General features: G+C 46.7%; 1 protein-coding gene across 2 annotated transcripts in view; it reads left to right on the forward strand.

The window, feature by feature from the left end:
• The first annotated feature begins 1342 nt into the window (after positions 1-1342).
• LIN9 (lin-9 DREAM MuvB core complex component) overlaps positions 1343-22146 on the forward strand; it is a 31917-nt gene continuing 11113 nt past the window's right edge. The window contains exons 1-7 of one of the 2 annotated variants that reach the window (XM_083175536.1): positions 1343-1536; positions 16042-16074; positions 18553-18644; positions 19928-20032; positions 20334-20458; positions 20809-20934; positions 21375-21532. In XM_083175536.1, coding sequence (XP_083031662.1) covers positions 1449-1536; positions 16042-16074; positions 18553-18644; positions 19928-20032; positions 20334-20458; positions 20809-20934; positions 21375-21532 — 727 coding nt within the window. In that variant the 5' untranslated portion in view covers positions 1343-1448. Of the gene's footprint in view, positions 1537-16041; positions 16075-18552; positions 18645-19927; positions 20033-20330; positions 20459-20808; positions 20935-21374; positions 21533-22146 lie in introns of both variants that reach the window. The other variant, XM_083175535.1, reaches the window with a different exon arrangement.

Below are 22146 nucleotides of genomic sequence, written 5' to 3' on the forward strand. Positions count from 1 at the left end.
TTGTCTAAAATGCTGATTGCTTCTTTGACAATCACAAGTAGCTTCAAATAGTTAGAATTCTCATGTTTCCTATGCAGGAGCGGTACTTGTTTCCTAGCACGGCCACAATCGCGGCCATCGGGTGTAATTTTTAGTGGCCTGCGACGCGATGCCCCCGATTTTTCCATTGAAATGCATTGAAAACAGTGAAAATCGCGTCGGTCGGGTCGTATGCGGCAAAAAATGCTTAAATGGTCCACCCGCGATGGCTGCGATTTTCCCATAGGGAACAATGTTAAATGCCTCAATTTACCCGCGATGACCGCGATTTCCCATAGGAAACAATGTTAAATGGGTCAATTTACCCAAATCATCATAGGGAACAATGGTAAATGGGCCAGAAACCCCAAAAAACACCCCTGAACATTGACATGTCCCCCCAAAAGTATTTCACGCCACCCCGCGATCAACGTGAACCCGAAGCGTGGCGAGCGCAGCGGTACGCGTCCTCCGACCTTTTCATACCCCCACTATCCACGTCGGCGTGGAGTTGAGAATAGAATAGTGTGGCGAGCGGACGCGGATACCTTCACAGGTAAACGCGTCCCTTCGCGGGCTTCACAGGTATCCGTGTCCCCTCGCTGCGCTCGCCACACTATTCTATTCTCAACTCCACGCCGACGTGAATAGTGGGGGTATGAAAAGGTCGGAGGACGCGTACCACCGCCGCTCGCCACGCTTCGGGTTCAAGTTGATCGCGGGGTGGCATAAACTACTTTTGGGGGGACATTTCAATGTTCAGGGGTGTTTTTGGGCCATTTACCATTGTTCCTATGATAATTTGGTTAAATTGAGCCATTTCACATTGTTTCCTATGGGAAATCGTGGTCATCGCGGGTAAATTGAGGCATTTAACATTGTTGTCTATGGGGAAATCGTGGGCATCGCGTCTGGCCCATCGCACCCGATTTTTTAGTGCATGCGATGGCCGCGATTTTACACCCGATGACCACGATCATGATCGTTGTGGCCGTGCTAGGAAACAAGTACCGCAGGAGCAAATATCTTCATCAGTAAGGTGTCTGTCTCCAGTGTAACAGGTAATAGGTGGGAACACATCATTATTAGACTATGGGGGCCCCCTGCCATGGTTTTCCCCAGAGTGCCCCTCCTTAACTAATGGCCGCTGAGAGTGAAGCCCCGGGCCGCTGGTACAGGACACATGATACCGTCACCACACTGAAGATGCATGGGGCCGGGAGCCAGCCACAGCTCAGCCTCTGACACCTGTCCACGTTCCCGTCACGGCTCGCTCCCGTCTCTCCTCATTCAGGGCCGCGCACGCAGTCCGCGCTGTGTTTGCCGTGACGTCATGTTCTCGCCCAGCAACGCGAGCGGGATCGCGAATGGCGGCGCAGAGAGGGGAGTTCAAACCCAACGGAGGCTCGTCCTGCCCGTGAGTCGGCGCCATGAAGCGGATAAAGGCGGCCCGGGGCGCTCCGGGTTCGGGGGCTGAGGAGGAGGAGGCGCCGCACACGGACCTCGCAGATGTGGAGGGTAAGGGAGAGCCGCCGCCCGGGGACCCCGCTGTCACTGGCCGGCTCCTGTCACCGGGAGCTCCGGTGAGGGGGCGCCCGGAGGCCGGAGCCCTGATACCGAGTATCCATCCCCCTGATAGCTGATCCTCCTACCCTGGGTATAGCACCCCGGTGTCTCCCCCAAATACCAGAGGGATAGCACCCCACTGTCTCAACCTCATACCCTGAGTATAGTACCCCGGTGTCTCCCCCAAATACCCGAGGGATAGCACCCCAATGTCTCAACCTCATACCCTGGGGATAGCACCCCAATGTCTACCCTTTGTACTATGGTCATAGCACCCCGGTGTCTTCCCCCTCATACCCTGGGGATAGCACCCCAATGTCTACTACTCGTACCCTGGTTATAGCACCCTGGTGTCTCCCCTTCATACCCTGGGGGATAGCACCCCAATGTCTACCCCTTGTACCCTGGGTATAGCACCCCAGCATTTCCCGCTGTTACCCGTGGGGTGGCACCCCAGTGTCTCCCCCTGTTACACGGGGTATAGCATAAACAAGAAAAGTCCAAAGAGATGTGCGCTAAAGCTGCCTAAAGGATATTTTGGTCAAATGAAATGCAACTTCATCAAAACCATACAATACACAAATTGGTTTTATTTGAGGTATTGTATAGATGCCAGCGGCTCACCCTGTTACCCGGGCCATAGCATGCCAGCGGCTCACCCTCTTACCCACAGTGGAGCTCCCAACTAGCTGACCCTGGTACCTCAGGTATTAGAAGAAATGTATTGCAGTAATAAGGTGGCACACAGCATATGCACCACCACTATGTAAGTCGTCAGCCACTTAGGTTGATTTATTGAAAATTATGTTTTAAAGAAATGTCTGAACATGAAAACCGCTACCTGCATATAATAAATTACAGGTTTTGGCAAAACATTGCTTATATCATGAATATATAAAATGATGATAAACAGAACATAATACATAAGGTACAGGTTGAACACCGATTATCCGGCATAATCGGTTCCAGCACTGAGCCGGGTTACCGAATTTGCCGGATTATCAGTGATACTATTTTAAAGCACCGTGACCCAGCAGCGCGATCCCCGCAGCCCGGCTCTCGCCTCCGCCACACCACCCGCAGCTTGTCTCCGGCTCACAGGGCATTCCACCTCCTGCAGCGCTTATCATTCCCCGAAGCACGGCCCCACCACCCGCAACTTGATCCCCCGCTGCATCCCAATACCCTCCCACTCCCTCTCTAAACCCTCCCACGGCCCTTGCAACTACTACTAAGCCCTCCCACAGTACCCACTATGTCTAAAAAGCAAACATTACTTACTTCCGGCAGGCACCCGATGTGTACGGATTAAAGAAGTTTCCGGACCAAAGGTTGCCGGATCATCGGGGTTGTACCTGTACCTGCGCTCCAACATGCACTATACATATTTACCTCTTGTTTTCAACCGAACAACCACTACTGTGCTGGTTTTTCTTTCTTGGTTTGATTTCACTTTCAGCAACACTATTGACTTTTCTTTCTGCATTATAATAAAAATACTCGGATGCATAATGTAAAGTTTTTATTTTTGGTACTCTTTTACCTAGAAGGGCGCCCACGATTTTGATCGTGGGCATCGTTAGGGGGAAAAAATTGCGTCAATCGCGATTTCCCATAGGGAACAATGTTAAATGTCCCAATTGACCCGGTTTTCCATAGGGAACAATGTTAAATGGCCCACAGAGGCCAAATAGGCACCCTGAAGTGTGAAATGCCCCCCCCCCCAATTGTTAATGCCACCCCACGATCAACGTCAACCCGAAGCGTGGCGAGCGGCGGCGGTACGCGTCCTCCGACCTTTTCATACCCCCACTATCCACGTTGGCGTGGAGTTGAGAATAGAAAGTGTGGCGAGCGCACACGGACAGCTGTGAAGCCCGCGAGGAGACCCGTATACCTGTGAAGGTGTCCGCGTCCCCTCGCATGGCTCGCCACGCTTCGGGCTCGCTGTGCTCGCCACACTTTCTATTCTCAACTCCCACGCCGACGTGGATAGTGGGGGTATGAAAAGGTCTCTGTGGGCCATTTAACATTGTTCCCTATGGAAAATCGGGTCAATTGGGACATTGAACAGGAAAATCGGGTCAATTGGGACATTTAACATTGTTCCCTATGGGAAATCGCGGTCATCGCGTCGGACGCATCGCATGCGATTTTTTAGTACATGCGATGGGCGCCCTTCTAGGTAAAGAGTACCTTATTTTTAGCTGGAGTTGGTTGGTTTCTACAGACTCCACCAAAAATAGCTTCAGACTCCACAGCCCTGAATGTAACACCCCAACAACATAGCCTTATACTGGGAATGTAACAACCAATTGCTAGAGCCTGTACCTTCTTATTGGCAATGTTACCCACAATACCCGAGCATTCACCCTAATACTGAAGATGTAGAGGCCAAAGTCAGCTTAAACACTGATACTGGAAATCTAAACACCAGGTCTGCCTAAAGCGTGTGCCTTTCTTTATACAATCATCCCAAGGCTACAGCGTTTGTATGCTGGTATTTGGGGTGTGAAAGGAAACATCAAGGTTGTACCCTGATCTTGGCACAATAAACAAGATTAGAACTTTGCCTGTGTTCACCACTGTAAATGTATAAACATGTATTTTTGTGAGTAGAGACAAAATGTAGCTTTGTCAATGGAACAGAGTACTAATTGGAGCAGCACGGATGGTGTAGTGGACTGATGTGAGTGTTCAAATATTCTCTGTACAGCGCTGCAGAATATGTGTGCGCTATATAACAAACTGTTATAAATAAATAAATAATAGCGTCTCAGTTGCGACCCATTATCTGCCCAGTCAGCTGATAATTGCAATGAATAGTAATGCCCTTAGCTGGAGGCTTCCCTTCTAAAAACTGGATTACCATGTACTGCGGGGAGCCCTTTCTTCCTTGGCTGTGGATGTATTTGGTGGTCCTGCTGTTGTGAAAACCCCAATATTGCACATATTTGCTTACAACCCCAGATGTGTGAGCAGGGAAATACATCATGTATGCTGACTGTATGTATGTATGGGATTTGTCTTCCCCGGAACATAGTTTTATGTTGTTCCTCGTCAGTTACTGGATGTATAAATATCCTAACACTAGTGTTCATTAATGCACAGGAGGCCGTGGTCAAAGGGAGACACTGCGCCTATCATAGGGCTGGTGTAAACAATAGTAATGTATAAGGATTTGCCAATCAGTATTACAGCGTGTGCATGGAACAAAAAGTGATCGTCCTTATGCCTTGCGCATTCGGACACTTGGATGTACACGAGGGAAGGAGTTTGTGGGTCACTTTCCCCGTCCATAGATGCTGCTGCAGCACTTCTGGGCACAGCTCAGATTAAGCCCTCCATGTGAATGCTCTGAGAGATAACCGTGGATCTCTGTGATGTGTTTAATGTCTTAATAGTTTGAACAATGATTATAATAATGCATCAGAAAAAACCTTTTACACTGCAAACAAAACATCCAGTTGGGGAATAAGGTCTTCTACTTTGATTCTTGGAAATCTGGTAAAATGGGCAACTTTGATTGAGATTGTTGCTTAAATAATTGCTTCGATGTGCAGTTTTCATTCCATGAGTAAGGCCTCTGCCTTCTGTATTTACTGCAGTCCACGAGTAAAGCACCTCTGGCCAAGGAGGGACAGATTCTGTTAGGGTGCCTAGTTGTTTATCCCCATCTCTGAAGTCACCCCCCTCCCCCTCTTCTCAGCTGTTACCCTCCCCCTGTGTGATTACCCAGCACTCCAATCTGCTGACCTTAAAATATCCCTCCCTGGGATCCGACAGGCTGTCACTTTCCCTCCTCGCTGTCCTTTGTTGAATGGGTGACAGATAGTATGGTGTCAGTGTGTGCTGAATGTGCGCTGTGGATGAGCTGGGCCCTCCGTCACCTCTGCTTCCTGCTTGCTTGCTTTGGTTTGGTTTCTATACTGATGATTTTATTTTCTCATTCCGCTTTGTGTCTCTGTCTGCTGCTGTCCTTTCAGCACTAGGAGCCTGCAGAGGCAACATTTTTGAGCTGCACCCCTCCAGCCTGTTCTCCTCCTGTCCCCTCTTGTCTTATACCAGTGTCATAATTTACCGGGACTTTATCACCAGCTCTGATGAAGCTCTTCTAGCTTCATTCTGTAGTAATTTTCCCAACTCTGTCTGCACATCTGTTTTGTGCCTGTACCTTTTTAATTGAACAGTAGATATAAATGTAAATATATGGACTTGGCAATGATCTATCAAAAGATGAAGTGTAATTCCACATTTGATTTGAAATACCCCCTCCTTCCACCTTACATGAACCATAGGGGTCAAGGATGCCCTATCTTGTAATGTTGGGTACACCCAGATTTGTCTGTTGCTGCAAGCATAGCCTTATATAATCTATTGATCTACAGCCTGCATACAAATCCACTGTGCCGTTATTGAGCCAGCAATGTAAATAGGGGGATTCCAGGATAAGGTGCCCCATAACAGAGTGAAAGGGGTAACAAAAAGAATGCAAGTTCATTTTAAATAAAGTTGCCAGTAAAAGAGAACTTTTTCTTTGTGCTGCATGCTGTTTCTGTATCTGCCCAGAGAGACTCCCTGCTGTTATTTATGGGTTTATTGGCCAGCATTGTGATGTATGTGTGTGTGACTGCTGCAGCCTCTGAATACAGGACATGCTACAGGGAATGTCCTGATTGTTGGGTTACTTCCTCACAGCATTGAGGTCATGGGTTCAATTCCCACCATGGTCCTAACTGTGCGGAGTTTGTATATTCGCCCGTACTTGCGTGGGTTTCCTCCGGGTACTCCGGTTTCCTCCCAGGATCCAAAAATATACTGGTAGGTTAATTGGCTTCCAACAAAATTAACCCTAGAATGTCTGTGTGTGCATGTACATGTGATAGGGAATATAGACTGTAAGCTCCACTGGGGCAGGGACTGATGTGAATGTTCAAATGTTCTTGGTAAAAGGCTGCAGAATATCTGTGTGCCCTAATATAAATAACTGTTAAATAAAAACATTAAAGGCTAATTTCGATCTAATTACCTCATGATCCACTCCCTGGTGCTCCTGTAGGTAGCAGAAGTTTTTCATTGGTGTGATGCGTGTTGGGAGTATGTGTATTAAATACCAAAGATGGTGCTATTAAGTGAGCAAAAAAAATCAAAATGATAAATCCAGCGTTTGTTAGTAATCCACATTCACTGAGATGATTAGATAAACGGTTGGTCTACTACTTTGCACTAAGACACTGACGCAAGTTGCCATTGGTTTTTATGCTAATGATGCTACAAAGCCCTTTCCTGGGGTAGATCCGTACCTCCGACGTGCAAGGAGTGACGGCCGCTGTCAGCGCACGTACGCACCTAAAATACCACCTGGCGTGTCTCTAGAAGCCGTCTGGGTTGCACTGTCATAGCTTGCATGGTTTCTCTGTCGGAGTAGAACCTCCTATGTGAGCGATTCGGTGTCTCTTTACGCAGACAATTTCCAAGTGCTTCTGGTTGATGGACTGTCAATAGGTCTACCCCAAAAGGTCGACATGCAATATGCCGATGGTCAAATGGTCAACATGAAACAGGTCGACAAAATCAAAATAACCAGTGTCAAAATGTGGACATGAAAAGGTTGACGAGTCTTTCATGATTTTTTATTTTTTTTTGTCTAAACCGGCTTGTTCTTCACCATCCATGTCGGCATAGAGGGGGAATATAATAGTGTGCCGAAAGCATGGTGAGTGAATACATTAAGCTGCCCATACACTTGTAAGATTTATCTTCAGATCTGGCTGGTTGGAACAAAAACATGGCTATGGATGAGTGACAGTTTGTCAGTTTTCCAGCATTTCCAAGCAAAAGGTCAACTGTCATTTGCTCTCATCTATAACCATGTTTTTGTTCCAACCAGCCAGATCTGAAGATAAATCTGCGTGTGTATGGCCACCTTTACACTAATTGGGGGTCCACGTCAACATTGACACTAAAAATGTGGAAAGCATGATGACCTTTATACGTGTCCACCTTTTGAACCTGTCGACCTATTTCATATCTACCTTTTGGGGGTAGACCTATTGGCTGTCTAATAATCCACACCCTCCCCATGTCCTGCCTCCAACACTTACAGAAAAGGTGAAAACAGTTCAGATTACAGCGTTACCAGTTGGCACCATGTGTAATAAATAATATAATTATACTGTTCCTTTATTTGGTGGAATCCAAATACATTTCTCAGGTCTCTAATCTCCAGAATATCTGTTAAGAAATAACCTGACAAATTGCCAGGGGAGAGGCAGATCGTTGTGCAGATCTCTTTAATGATAGGAAGATAAAACTATAGGTGAAAACTCACAATATATGATGAGGTATCAGAGCGTATTATATAATTCCAGCTGCTGTCAGCATCCGCAAGGTAATCCCCTCTCCTTTATTTCAAATCCACATCCAGGCTTTCCCAGGATATATATAAGGGGAAAGCCAAAGAAAAAGACCAGAATTTCTCTAACGTCCTAGGGTATACTGGGGTTCAGGTAGACAATGGGGGGTATAGATGGGTCCAAAGGAGCCGGTGCACTTTAATAAAAATTAACAACCTGTGTGCTGGCTCCTCCCCTCTATGCCCCCTCCCACAGCCCAGTTTAGAAAAAAGTGCCCTACGGGCCGGTAGCACACTCTGGAGCTCCAAAGTTTTTTCTTATTTTTATTTTTAATTTTATTTTGCAGCAAGCTGTGCTTACTGCTGTCCTGATGGAGGGACACGGCACCAACCTCTTACAGGGTTAATGGTCCGTGTCCTGCTGCCGGGGTTTGACCCGGACGGTGATGTTACCGCAGTCATTAAGGACTGACGAGCACACCTTCAGCCCGCCGCCCCATCAGAGTGTCGGTACAGCGGTAATAGGTCTCCCGCTAAGGGGATTCTTCTGGCCGCGGCGGCGTGTATTTTACACAGACGCGCCATGTTGGGGGCGGAGCCTCCCGGAGAGCGCGAAAGAGCAGCAGCAGCCGGCGCCATTACCGCTTGCTGAGAGCACCGCGAGGACGCAGCAGAGACCGTACAACAGACTGGTAACACAGTGGGGTTGTGGGGGTCCGTGGGTGCTACTAAGTGCCACACTTGTGTCCTCTATAGGACCAAACTGCGTTTATTGTTAGCCCGGGTGCCTAACTAACGCCCAGCTAAGGGCTTGTGTGCTGGCTCTCCCTCTCTGTCCCTTCTCACTGCTTGGGGAAGTTACAGTTGCTCTGCGGGTGTTGGTATAGTTATATTTATATACATATATATAAGCATTATATACCCGACAGCATGGCAGGGAAGAAGTCTGTGTGTCAGTCATGCCATGCAAAATTCACCCCCTTAGTGGAGGGGTCTCTTGTGTGTGATAACTGTATTTCACCTGAGCAGGGTACTAGCAGCCAGGAACCTGCTTGGTTAGATTCTATTAAGGGAATGATGTCTTCCATCTCTTCTGAATTAGCTGTGGCTAGACAGGAGAGACATGACTTACAGAGGTCTGTGGCTGATCTTAGAGCTACACCTGCTGCTCAAAAACCACCTAAGCTTCTTCCTCAAAAGCGTTCTTTGCCTGCTTTGCTGGGTACAGATGATGATGATGATGAGGAGTTAGAAGATGATGAGGTAGAGATTCCTGAGGTAGTTGAGGAATCTCACTCTCAAGGGGTGGATGCTCTCATCTTTGCAATAAGAGAGGTCCTAAATCTCCCTGATAAGGAAGAGGAACAGACAGAACTAATGTTTTTCTCTACAAAAGAAAAATCCTCTGCCACCTTTCCTGTCTCTACAGAGCTTAACAGGAAATTTCAACAGTCTTGGGCTCACCCAGAAAAGAGATTTCAGGTGCCTAAAAGGTTCTTATCTATTTTTCCTTTCCCGTCTGAGGATAGAAAGCTGTGGGAGACCCCACCGGCAGTGGATACATCTGTATCCAGGCTCTCTAATGCCCCTTTCAGACCGCACTTTTAAAACGGTAAATTGCCGTTTTTTTACCGTTTTAAAACGGTAATGTGTGCGGTCTGAAAGGTCCAGTCCCACTTAACCGGTTAGAAAATGCCGTTTTTTCTAACCGGTTAAAATGCAGGGTCCTACCCGTTTCTGAACCGGTATTTTAGCGCAAAAATCGGCTCAGAAACGGTATTTAGGACCCAGCCAATGAGCTGGGTCCTAAATTCAGCACAGTGAATACTTAATGAGCGCTCATTAAGTATTCACAGCACTGGAGCCCCCCCCGCGCGCGTGTCGACACCCCCCGCGCGCGTGTCGACGCCCCCCCGCGCGTGTCGACGGCCCCCCCGCGCGTCGACTTACCCCGTGCCGGTATCTCCGTTGTGGTTCCCGGCACTGCAGCTCAGTATGCTCGGAAAGCACTTATGAAAAAAGTGTCTTTCAGAAAATGGCTGCCCCCCATACGGAAGACAGTTTTTTTAAACAGGGTTTCCTATGGGGCAGCCATTTTCTGGAAGACACTTTTTTCATAAGTGCTTTCCGAGCATACTGAGCTGCAGTCCACAACGGAGGTACCGGCACGGGGTAAGTCGACAGGGGGGGGGGGGGGCGCCGACACGCGGGGTGGGGTGGGGGGGGCGTCGACACGCGCGGGGGGCGTCGACACGCGCGGGGGGCGTCGACATGCGCGGGGGGCGTCGACATGCTCTCGGTCGACACGCGAGGGGGGGGGGAGCTGCACGGAGGGGAGGGCTGAAGGCTGCACTGGCTTTGACCCTGTATTTGGAAAGTTTCCAAAAACGGGTCTGCCAGTGTCAAAAAATCGGCACTTAAACGGTAATATACCGTTTAAGTGCTGCGGTGTGAAAGGGGTTTTATCTGGCAGACCCGTTTTTGGAAACGTTTCCAAATACAGGGTCAAAGCCAGTTATGCGGTCTGAAAGCAGCATAAAAAGATAGTGCTCCCAGTCCCTGGGGCAGTCTCTTTAAAGGACCCAGCAGATAGAAAGTTGGAAACCACATTAAAGGCTATCTATGTGGCATCTGGGGCAACTCAGAGACCAGTTATTGCAGGTTGTTGGATAACCAAGGCCATTAGCAAATGGGCTGAGGCAATTCAGGCTGATTTACAAGAGGATAACCCTCAAGTGGATATGCTGACTCTTTTGAGACATATCCAGGAATCTGCAGATTTTTTATGTAAAGCATTAAAAGAGATTGGAGTAGTGGCAGCTCAGACAAACACTATGTCTGTTTCCGCCCGCAGAGTCTTATGGTTACGACAATGGGCGGCCGACCCAGAGTCTAAGAGGGGTGTAGAGGCCTTACCTTTCACCGGGGAGGCTCTATTTGGTGAAGAACTAAATAAGTGGATTTCACAGGCAACTGCTGGAAAGTCCACTTACTTGCCGTCTGCCCCTCCACCCCCGCGGAGAAATTATTCAGGGCCCTCCTTGCAGTCCTTTCGGACCGCGAGGTTCAGGTCCAGAGGCCGTGGAGCCTCAAATGCAGTCAGAGGCACTAGGGGCAAGTCCCGCAGAACCCAGTCAGCAGTCCTGCCCGAGCAGGCTCACACCTCCACTCAGGAAAAGCCCTCAGCATGACGGTTCCCTTCCTCAGGGGGGGGACATTCCAGTGGGAGCACGTTTACTTCATTTCAGTCCGGTTTGGCGGGCGTCTGCCCTGGACCCTTGGGTGCTAGGAATAGTGTCTCAAGGATACAGAATAGAGTTTGCCTCTACCCCGCCTCAAAAATTCTTCAAATCAGCCTTACCAGCTTCACAGGAATCTCAAAGGAACCTTCTGGAGGCGGTTCGGAAACTAATAGATCAGGCTGTGGTAATTCCGGTACCTACCCATCTCAGGGGGAAGGGATACTACTCCAACGTATTCGTCGTGCCCAAACCAGACGGTTCGGTAAGACCTATACTGAATCTTCGGTTTCTGAACATGCATCTCAAGACCTTCAAGTTCAAGATGGAGTCCTTGAGGGCGGTCATTTCGGGATTGGAGGAAAGGGAATTCCTGGTGTCGTTAGACATAAAGGATGCCTACCTTCACATCCCGATATGGCCGCCACATCAGGCCTATCTTCGCTTCACGATCCTAAACGACCACTACCAGTTCAGGGCTTTACCTTTTGGCCTGTCTACAGCCCCTCGGATATTCACGAAGGTCATGGCAGAGATGATGCATCTACTCCGCCGGGCCGGAGTGAATATTGTGCCATACCTGGACGACCTTTTAATAAAGGCCCCTACCAGAGAGTTACTGGAGGAGAGTGTCAGCACCACCTCCAGGATCCTGTCAACCCACGGATGGATACTGAATCTAAAGAAGTCGCAGCTAGTACCATCTCAAAGACTTCTTTTCCTAGGGATGATACTAGATACGGTGGCGCAGAAGGTCTTCCTGCCAACGGAGAAGGTTCTGGCAATCCAAAAGATGGTGCGGTTGGTTCTGAAACCGCGCAGGATATCTGTCCACTCCTGCATACAACTACTCGGGAGGATGGTAGCAGCATACGAAGCGATTCCCTACGGACGCTTCCATGCGAGGACTTTCCAACTGGACCTCTTAAACAAGTGGACGGGGTCTCATCTCCACATGCACTCCCTAGTCACTCTGTCATCGGAAACAAGAGTCTCTCTTCTGTGGTGGCTGAAGTCATCCAACCTGCTAGTGGGAAGGAGGTTCGGATTTTACCCATGGGTACTCCTAACAACAGATGCCAGCTTGAAGGGTTGGGGAGCAGTAACTCAGGGAGTTCACTTCCAGGGTCTATGGTCAGAGCAGGAGGCCTCTCTTCCCATAAACATCTTAGAACTAAGAGCAATACACCAGGCCTTAATACAGGCCTCCGATCTGCTGAGAGGAAAGCCAGTTCAAGTCCAATCGGACAATGTCACGGCAGTGGCATATATAAACCGCCAAGGGGGCACAAAAAGCAGGTCTGCCATGAGAGAAGCGGCAAAAATTCTAAGGTGGGCGGAAAGCCACGCAGAAGCCATATCGGCCATCTTCATTCCGGGAGTACAAAACTCACTAGCGGATTATCTCAGCAGACACACCCTGCACCCAGGGGAGTGGAGTCTACACCCCCAGATATTTCAAATGCTGGTGGACAGGTGGGGGTGCCCTCAGGCAGATATGATGGCCTCACAAATGAACAAGAAACTGCCGAGATATTGCTCCCGAACGCGGGATCCTCTAGCAGTGTCGGTGGACGCACTGACGGCGCCATGGCCCTTCAGTTTCATTTACCTGTTTCCTCCCATCCCATTGATCCCGAGAATTCTCAAAAGGATAAAACGGGAAAGGGTTCTGGTGATCTTCATTGCCCCATATTGGCCGCGCAGGACCTGGTTTGCGGACCTTCTGTCCCTGTCTCTGGAAGACCCTTGGCCTCTGCCACACCGAACAGACCTTCTACAGCAAGGGCCGTTCATTTATCACGACTTACGTCGGCTAAATTTAATGGCGTGGAGATTGAAAGGGAAATCCTAGCAAGAAAAGGCATCCCAAGTGCCGTTATTCCAACTATGCTCCAGGCTAGAAAAGTAGTCACTTCAAAGCATTACTACAGAATCTGGAAGCGGTATGTCTCTTGGTGTGAAGGCCATAAATATCCTCCTTCGGAATTCAAATTAGGAAGATTCCTTAGGTTTTTACAGGCTGGGGTTGATCTGGGCCTTAGGCTGGGTTCCATCAAGGTCCAAATTTCTGCGCTGTCTATATTTTTTCAAAGACAGTTGGCGACTCTCCCAGAGGTGCAGACCTTCATCAAGGGGGTCTTACACATCCAACCACCCTTCAAAAGTCCGGTGGCGCCTTGGGATCTAAACCTAGTTTTGGAATTTCTTCAATCATCATGGTTCGAGCCTTTGAAGACAGCAGAAATAAAGTTCCTTACATGGAAAACGGTTCTGTTATTGGCATTAGCATCTGGTAGAAGAGTCTCCGAGCTGAGCGCACTCTCTTGCAGAAGCCCATACCTAATTTTTCATGCAGACAGGGCTGAGTTGCGTACAGGGCCGAAGTTCCTCCCGAAGGTGGTCTCGGCTTTTCATATTAACCAGCCCATTGTGGTGCCATCGGTTTCTACTGGTTCTTCCACACCTAAGGTTTTGGATGTGGTTAGAGCTTTGAGGACTTACGTTTCTCGAACAGCTCGTACAAGGAAGTCTGATACTCTCTTCATCCTATATGATGCTAGAAAGATAGGATGTCCAGCGACAAAGCAGTCCATCGCCAGATGGATTAGATTAACCATTCAGATGGCCTATTCGCAGGCCTCTATTCCTGCTCCGGCCTCCATATCCGCTCACTCTACCAGGTCGGTGAGTGCCTCGTGGGTGGCTGCTCGGGGGACCTCATTACTACAGTTGTGTAGAGCAGCCACCTGGTCGGGAAACAATACATTTGTAAGGTTTTACAAGTTTGATACTCTGGCTTCAGAGGATCTACAGTTTGGAAACTCAGTGTTACAGGGACCTCAGCACTCTCCCGCCCGTTGTGGGAGCTTTGGGACGTCCCCATTGTCTACCTGAACCCCAGTATACCCTAGGACGTTAGAGAAAAGGGGATTTTGATTACCTACCGGTAAATCCTTTTCTCGTAGTCCGTAGGGTATACTGGGCTCCCACCTCTGTGCTTCGTTCTACTGTTTGGCGTGTTTGACTGACTGGTTTCGTCAGTGCTATGCTGTTGGTAGTTAAAGTTAAAGTTATTCCTCCTCTCTTAGTATGACCGTCTCCTTCGGGCACAGTTTTCTAAACTGGGCTGTGGGAGGGGGCATAGAGGGGAGGAGCCAGCACACAGGTTGTTAATTTTTATTAAAGTGCACCGGCTCCTTTGGACCCATCTATACCCCCCATTGTCTACCTGAACCCCAGTATACCCTACGGACTACGAGAAAAGGATTTACCGGTAGGTAATCAAAATCCCCTTATTGCAGATCATGTTCTTTTGGACCCGTTGTGCACTGTGGACTTGGCTAGGGGACAAGTACCGGACTTCTGCTCACCTCACCCATCCGGAGAGTCAGGTGAACTATCATCCATTCGGGAACGTTTACAGTGTTCCAGTTCGCAGTGTTCCAGTTTGCCAGTGGGATTATGCCATAGCTTTTATTTGACTTCTGCTTTTGTGAGTGTATTTGTTTGAATTACATTTTCCCTACCTGTTATGATCTGCACTATTCTGGTCTATTTCTTTTGCAAATATATATATATATATATATATATATATATATATATATATATATATATATATATATATATATATATATATATATTTATATATATATATATGTGTGTTATTAGGTTCCATGTATCTTTATAGCCACCTCCTGCTACCGCCTTCTTGTCACCGTACAGGAACGCCTCTCGCATTTCTGCTACTGTATGTCCATATCTGTACCGTACATAAACGGGATGCGTGTAGAGACAAGAAGCATTGCTCCTCTGCGTCCCATTTATGCTGGGTACACACCAGCACGATGCTGCTCGTGAGCGGGTTCATCACCGGAACGTACGACCCGCTCACGAGCTGACAGAGCCGCCGACCCGCACAGAAGAAGCCCCTGATGTGATCGCGACCCACACCCACGACAATGGTCGTTTCTGAGATCCTACCTGCAGCAGGTAGGATCTCAGAAAAGACCTAACGACGTGCGGGGCCGCGCAACTGATCGGGATCGCATCAAAAGGGCAGCGAAATGGCCCAAAACACGGCCGATTGACATACAATCAGTCGAGATTGTATCTAAATTGGCTCGTTTTGGGCCATATCGTCCTGGTGTGTACCCCATATAAGAATGAGCCCAAGATGTCAGCACTATAAGTGTGCCAATATTTCCCGACAGGTAAAATTTCGACACTCGCCTATTCAATGCTACCGTTATCGACAGCATTGAAGGGTGTCGGAGCCGACTTTCTAAAAAGTCGGATCCGTTTTGTCCGGCTTGTTGAATTCACGGACGTTTTTCAACAATCCACGTCTGTTTTCGCCGATCTGCGGAACACTGTCTCGTTAGTCAATCCATATTGAATACCCCCTTAAGTCCGTTGGCCGCCTCGGTCTGGAAGTCTATTTTGTGATTGCTGTAGGTTTCTCATTTACTTTCCGTCTCTAGTTTGCAGTGAGACCTCCCTTTAGCTTGTAGTATAATAAATAGAAAGCAACTATCTCATTGCATTGGTGAACACAAGTATATGGAGAATAAATTAATTCACTAGTGTACGTGGAGAGTAGCCCATTTAGAAAGGAATGATTTGATGTTTTCCATGTATACCCTCAACACGCATCACGTGCCATCCAAGGCAGAATATTACATTTATTTACTTATTTTTTTATCTTCCCATTTTGAGAAGCGCTAGGCTGGTAAGGTGTTACAGTAGCGCTAGTTCTCCTGCAATCTCCTGTCTCGTATTTCCCTTCCTTGTGTTATACTTTTTATACCCAGAGTCACTGAAAGATCTTATATCTTTGCACTTTTGTTCTTTCCTCCCCAGATTCTTCAGCAAAAGCTCTTGTCAGTCTAAAAGGTAAGACACTGGCGATTCTGACTTAGAGGGTGATTATTCTGTGGACTGTAAATTTGTCAGTGGGCTGTGACATGGTTAAATCCTGGATAGACTATTAGTGTATTGTATCACCCAGGACTACAGGCTGGGAACAGTGTTTCTTTCCTCAGGTTTAAAACCTTTCCACTCATAGATCACGTCACCGACGTGTGACATTTTGTATGTGGGCAGTGGGGTTCCGGTAACATGCATACAGGATGGCAGAATTATCTTTTGCTGTTGTGGTCTGTCCAAATTTACCCATAGCCAATCAGCTTCTAGCAAACCGTTATCAAGTGTACTCTGTAAAATTGGTAGAAGACTATTGGTTGCTGTGGACAACTTGTCCACTCTTCGGAAGCTATGTCACTACCCCACTAGTATTGATTTTGGTACAAGCAAGTCGTCTTCTATAGATTGCGTTCACTGATTTGCCTTCAGAATACCTTCATCTTACAGCAAAATCCTGACACCCAGGTGGTAAGTGGTCTAATTCCCCACCACCCTCCCTTCCTGTCGCCTAACTCTGATCTCCCTCCTTATTGCCCAACCCTAATCACCCTCTCCCTGCAGCCTAGCCTTAGCCAACGCACATGCACGTGACCTGTGTCAAAGTTCCGGTTGTGGTCTTCAGACCTGTGTTGTGTTTTCAGCTTCGGCGTTCGAACTGCCGACATCACAAGCACATCCTGGATATCCATACTAAGGGTCTAATAGAGTTTGAATTAACAATAAGGCTTAAAAAAAAGTGGCAAGCTAGATGGACCAAGTGGTTCTTTTATGCCGTCACATACTATGTTTCTATGAATGCTGCGACCCCTAGCAGACTATGCAGTAAGATTATGGATGTCGTGGTTCTGTACATATGCTTGCAGTTGCCCACACACATATATAACGATTATAAATGATCTATAACCAAATCTGCCGCTGTTTAAAATATTTACTTGTTTTCGCAACAATTCCTAATGCTATAAACCTAGATAAAATCACTATTTGTTTTTGGATTCTGATGGAATACTGCTCCTATTCTGGCTTCAATTACAGACCAAGAAATGAGTTATTTTAGACCAATGGGGCCAGCAATCTGTGTGATGATAGACCGCTCAGCACACAGCGATGCACCAGCGCTGTGTGCTTTGGTGAGAGCACCGGCGGTCTAACTAGATTTATTGTGCATGCAGCATCAATCTACATGAGCAATAGAAACGCGTGGGGCCGCGCAGCGCTATTGCTATGGCCCCTACACACGAGCGATTTTTTGTCATTTTCTAAGCGATCTTATAAGATTGCTTAGTGAATGACACAAAAATTGCTCCGTGTGTAAGGTCTGCGTTATGAAGTTTCAAGCACTCTGCAGATTTCTTTCTCGTATTGCTGGCCATTACAGAGTGCCTGAAACTTCATGAGGCTGAAAGAATCTGCAAACTACAGTCCAGAACTAAAATCTATTATAATATTGTATATATGGGAAACGATGCGCTGGACGAACTGTAGAGGGTGAAGAATAGTTTACGAGGCATGGTTTTGTATGGTAAATGGCTGCCCTCGTTAAATGTCCCAGTTCGTCCAGCATCCCGCACAACCGCTGAACTCTGACTTTATTCCATCAGGCCCTAGTGCTCGCCATACACTAGACCAACTTTCATCCTACCATCTCTTTAGTTGGTTATACGGTATTAAAATCTGGTACTGGAGCAAATGTAACTTGTATTTCAGTAATTTTCTCCCAAAATATGGAAGGTAGGTGGTCATTGGGTCGACACCAGTAAGGTTGACATGCATTGGGTCAACCACTGAAGGTCGACACGGTCCTTGGTTGACACCTGAAAAGGTCGACATGGGCTTAGGTCGATGGGGTTATTAGGTCGACACAGGGTTTTCTTTTACTTTTTTTATTTTTTTGAGCCGGCGTGTGCCAACAGGCGGTATTTCATGCCCTACCATCCACTAGGGGGTGCAGGAAGAAAAAAATAGTGTGCCGAGTGTAGCGAGTGGACGCGGTGCACCAACTGTGTCGACATTCGGGACCAGAAAAAAGTGAGAGAAAAAAAACCATGTCGCCGTTTTGACAGTCGAACCTCCTCATCTCAACCTAATGCTTGTGTCAACTTAATGACCCTGTCGACCTAAACCCATGGTGACCTTTTGAGGTGTCGACCTAGGCCAATGTCAACCTTAGTGCGGTTGACCCTATGACCCATACCCAATCTCGAATGGACATAAACTCGGACAAGGGACTGTAGTTGAATCTGTTTTAACCAAACAATTTGACTGAATATTTTTGTCCATTTTCCTGGTTTGTGAGCAAATCGCTGATTGTCATTTGCTCCCATCCAGTATCCGATTATCAGTCCAACCATCTAGTATATGGCCAGCATTAGGGTTAATGCTAAAACTGACCAGAAAGGGGGTGACTTGCGCTAAGGTGTAACCTTTAAAGTGCGGTTTGTATTGTTACAGAAGGAAGTTTATCGAATACGTGGCATGAAAAATACAACTCTCCGCAGAAAACCCCAAACTGGAAGGGTGGGAACAACTCCGTCGCTGACCTGGTGAGTGGCTGACGGGATCATATATCATCATGAATTAAACAGGCAGATGATAAATGTTTCCACAAAGCCTTTAATGTGAATTCTAAATGTGTCTGCGTCTTACGGCAGTTGCTGGAAATAGAACGGTTTTAGGGAGAGAAAAAAACTGCATTTAAAATGCCGGTAACCAGAAACCCACCCGGTTAATTTTGTACCTTTCACTCCTGAGTGGGATGTTCTGGGCATCCTTCCAAAGGGGCTGAGATTCACTCCGTGCTGTACACAATGACGTCACACATTAAATGCAGTGACAAAAAAGACCATCCTTCATGACTGGATACAACCAAACCCTGTCAATTTCCAATTCTGGAAGGAGACGCTTCCCTTCGTTTTCTGTATGGATTGGATTGAGACTATGGGCCTGATTCAGGTTTTCTCAGTAAGCTGCAAGCATTGCAGCTTACGGAGCACCTTAGACGCCGCCCCGTCAAATACCCCCCGCCGCCGATTCCCCCCGGTACCTTGCGAGGGGAAATGTAGCGAAAACACATCCCCTTTGCATGTCTCCGCTGCAGGATAAATCGTTCGATAGTCAGCGAAGACTGGCTTTCATTTGCGTGCGTCCAGACGAAGATCGGGTGGGCGGCTGACCGTCTCTGTGAGCGGAGCTGGCATCAGATATTTTGATGATCTCACAGCAGCATTGGCACTCAAAGGGTTAATGATGCGGTGTGCCTTCCTACCGCCGTATAACTTGCGAATAGGCCTTTGCCGAGTGGATTTATCATTCTGCGGCAGATGTGTTAAGCCTGGACAAATGATAAAGTGATGATCTAGAAATTTAGGCTGAATCGTTTTGTTACTATGGGGTAAATTTATTAAGCTCGGTGAATTGATGAAGTGTTTGGTTTTTATCACCGTCCAAACAGCTCCTACCTGTAATTTTTCAAACCAAGCCTGTAACTTCACAGTTAGGAGATGATTGGTTGGTGATAAAAAAAAAAAAAACAGACACTTTATCACTTCACCGAGCTTAATAAATCTGCCCCTATATGTTAGAGATGATAAAGTGGAACGTGATGATGCAGCAGCCAAATAGGTCCTAACTGTCAAGATACATTCTGGGGTTGAAAATGACAGTTGGGGCTGGTGCGTGATCATTGGACACTTGTTCAATTCTCCAGGGTTAATACATCTGCCCCCCTGTCTGTTATATGTATTAATCTTGTTACCAGTTGGATCCTATACATTGGTGTTTACTTTGTACTGCTGGCAAACGAGATGTGCGTTTTTTTTCCCCTCAGCCTCAACGGAGTTCTAAACGAAGCCGACTTTTCTGTGAAGAAGACGATCACCAGATAAATACCAGATCGCCAAAAAGAAATCAGAAACCGCCAATGGTACCCCAGGTACGTCAGGCAATCACTGGAACAATATGTATAATCTGTTCCTGTGGTAGAGTCTCTGAGCCACGCTGTCCTGTGGGCCTGCAGCAGTAAGCCGGCTGGTCTAGCACTAGATCGCTGTTGTGTACAATCCTGTTACTGCTGCTCTCTGCACCGCTGATGAAAGGAATATGTATGAATCAGGTCTTTTTTTTATTTTAGAAGGACATTTTTTGGTGCTTTTACTAAAAAGATATTTCTTAACAACCTTTTAGATTTTTTTATTTTTGCCTTTTGAAATAACTTACTGCTTTAATTCTAGAAGTTTGCGACAACCACGCCGGTGAAAAAGGCGTCTCAGAAAATCGGCTATAGGCTGCGGAATTTGCTGAAGCTCCCTAAAGCGCACAAATGGTGTATATACGAATGGTTTTATTCAAATATCGACAAGTAAGCGCCACAAAATTATTATTATTATTATTATTAACCTTTGAAGTGCCTGCCAACGTCACTTGACTCTGGAATGGCGGTAGTTTAATTATAAATTCCTTTTTATATGTACTCTGCAGTTTAAATTTTGTTAATGTTGTATCGTGACCTTGGTTTGATCGCTTAGGATTTGTGTTTTTCTCCCGAATAACGTGTTATCCACCGATTCATTTATAGTATTTGCAACATGTATTGTTGGGTTTGGATGTAATGTTGACTCCCTTCTGAATCACACTATCAGTGTCTGTTGGCAAAAATGTATTCATATATATATATATATGTTTTTGTTTTTTTTTCTTGTCTATTTACAGGCCTCTCTTCGAAGGCGATAATGATTTCTGTGTTTGCTTAAAAGAATCCTTTCCAAATCTTAAAACAAGGAAATTAACCCGGGTTGAATGGGGGAAAATTCGGCGACTTATGGGAAAGCCACGAAGGTAAAATCCTTGTTGGAATGGAGATATTGAGGCAGATGTATTAAACTCGATAAAGCGGATGGTGATAACGCATCATCCATTTAGCTCCCCAACTGCCATTTTTCAAACCCAGCCTGTAATTTTGACAGATAAGAGCTGATTGGTGCGTGATCATCTTCCAATTTCTCACTTTACCAGGCTTAATAAATCAGCCCCATTGTGTGTTTTGTGTAACATGAAACATTGAAGGATTTACAGTTACTGCATTGAGTGAAACTAGTGGTTCCCAAACTTGGTATATATTTAGAATATTCTTTAATGTTTGTTAAAACGTCTGCTCATCCCAGTGCCATTTATAGGAGAACCATCGTATCAGAACATGCATCGTGTGTGTGTGTGTGTAAGGACTCAACAGAGCCTTTCCAGTAAGACTGTGCCAATGTTTAATGTTCTATGTCTAGATGTTCTGCGGCATTCTTCGAAGAGGAAAGGTCGGCTCTAGAACAGAAGCGGCAGAAGATCCGTCTCCTGCAGCAGAGGAAGGTGGCCGATGTGTCGCAGTTCAAGGATCTACCTGATGAAATCCCCCTTTCCTTGGTCATAGGAACAAAAGTTACCGGTAAAGTCTTACGGGATAATATGTCATGGGTGCAGTGTTCTAGTTACTGATGGGTATTCCCGGGTATGCCGACCCATCCCAGAAACACCCCCCCTAATATCATATATGGAACGTTCTGCTTGGGATGTAGGAAAGCCATGATGCCTTGCTGCATAACCTTGAATATTAATTTCTGTAAAAGAAAATGGAATGTAACATATCATCCCCAATACACAGAAGTACTTACTAGGACCTGGCTATATTACATGGGCTTGCTGTATTGTTTCTAACAATGAGCGAAGGTGGCCATACATCAGAAAGACCGGGCCCCTTACACTTGTGAGATTTTGTCAGATTTGACCCAATTCAGGTGGATTGGGCCAATTTATCTGACAAAACCTGATGTGTAGGACACAATGCACAATCCTGTGCCATTGGGTATAACCAAGAGATTGATCCTCCTGCACATAGGATAAATCTCACGTCAATCAGGTCCAACTTGTTGGACAAGTTCCCTTAAACTCCCCGGCAGTCCTTGGTGGTTTTTGGACACAATCTGTCATACAATCCATCTGCTGCATGATTGAAGCTTCATTTAGTAAGACTACTAGGTTTAAAAGGATAGGAGTACCAAA

Source organism: Crinia signifera, chromosome 3 (assembly GCF_055691185.1).
Source record: "Crinia signifera chromosome 3, ASM5569118v1, whole genome shotgun sequence".
NCBI lineage: Eukaryota > Metazoa > Chordata > Amphibia > Anura > Myobatrachidae > Crinia > Crinia signifera.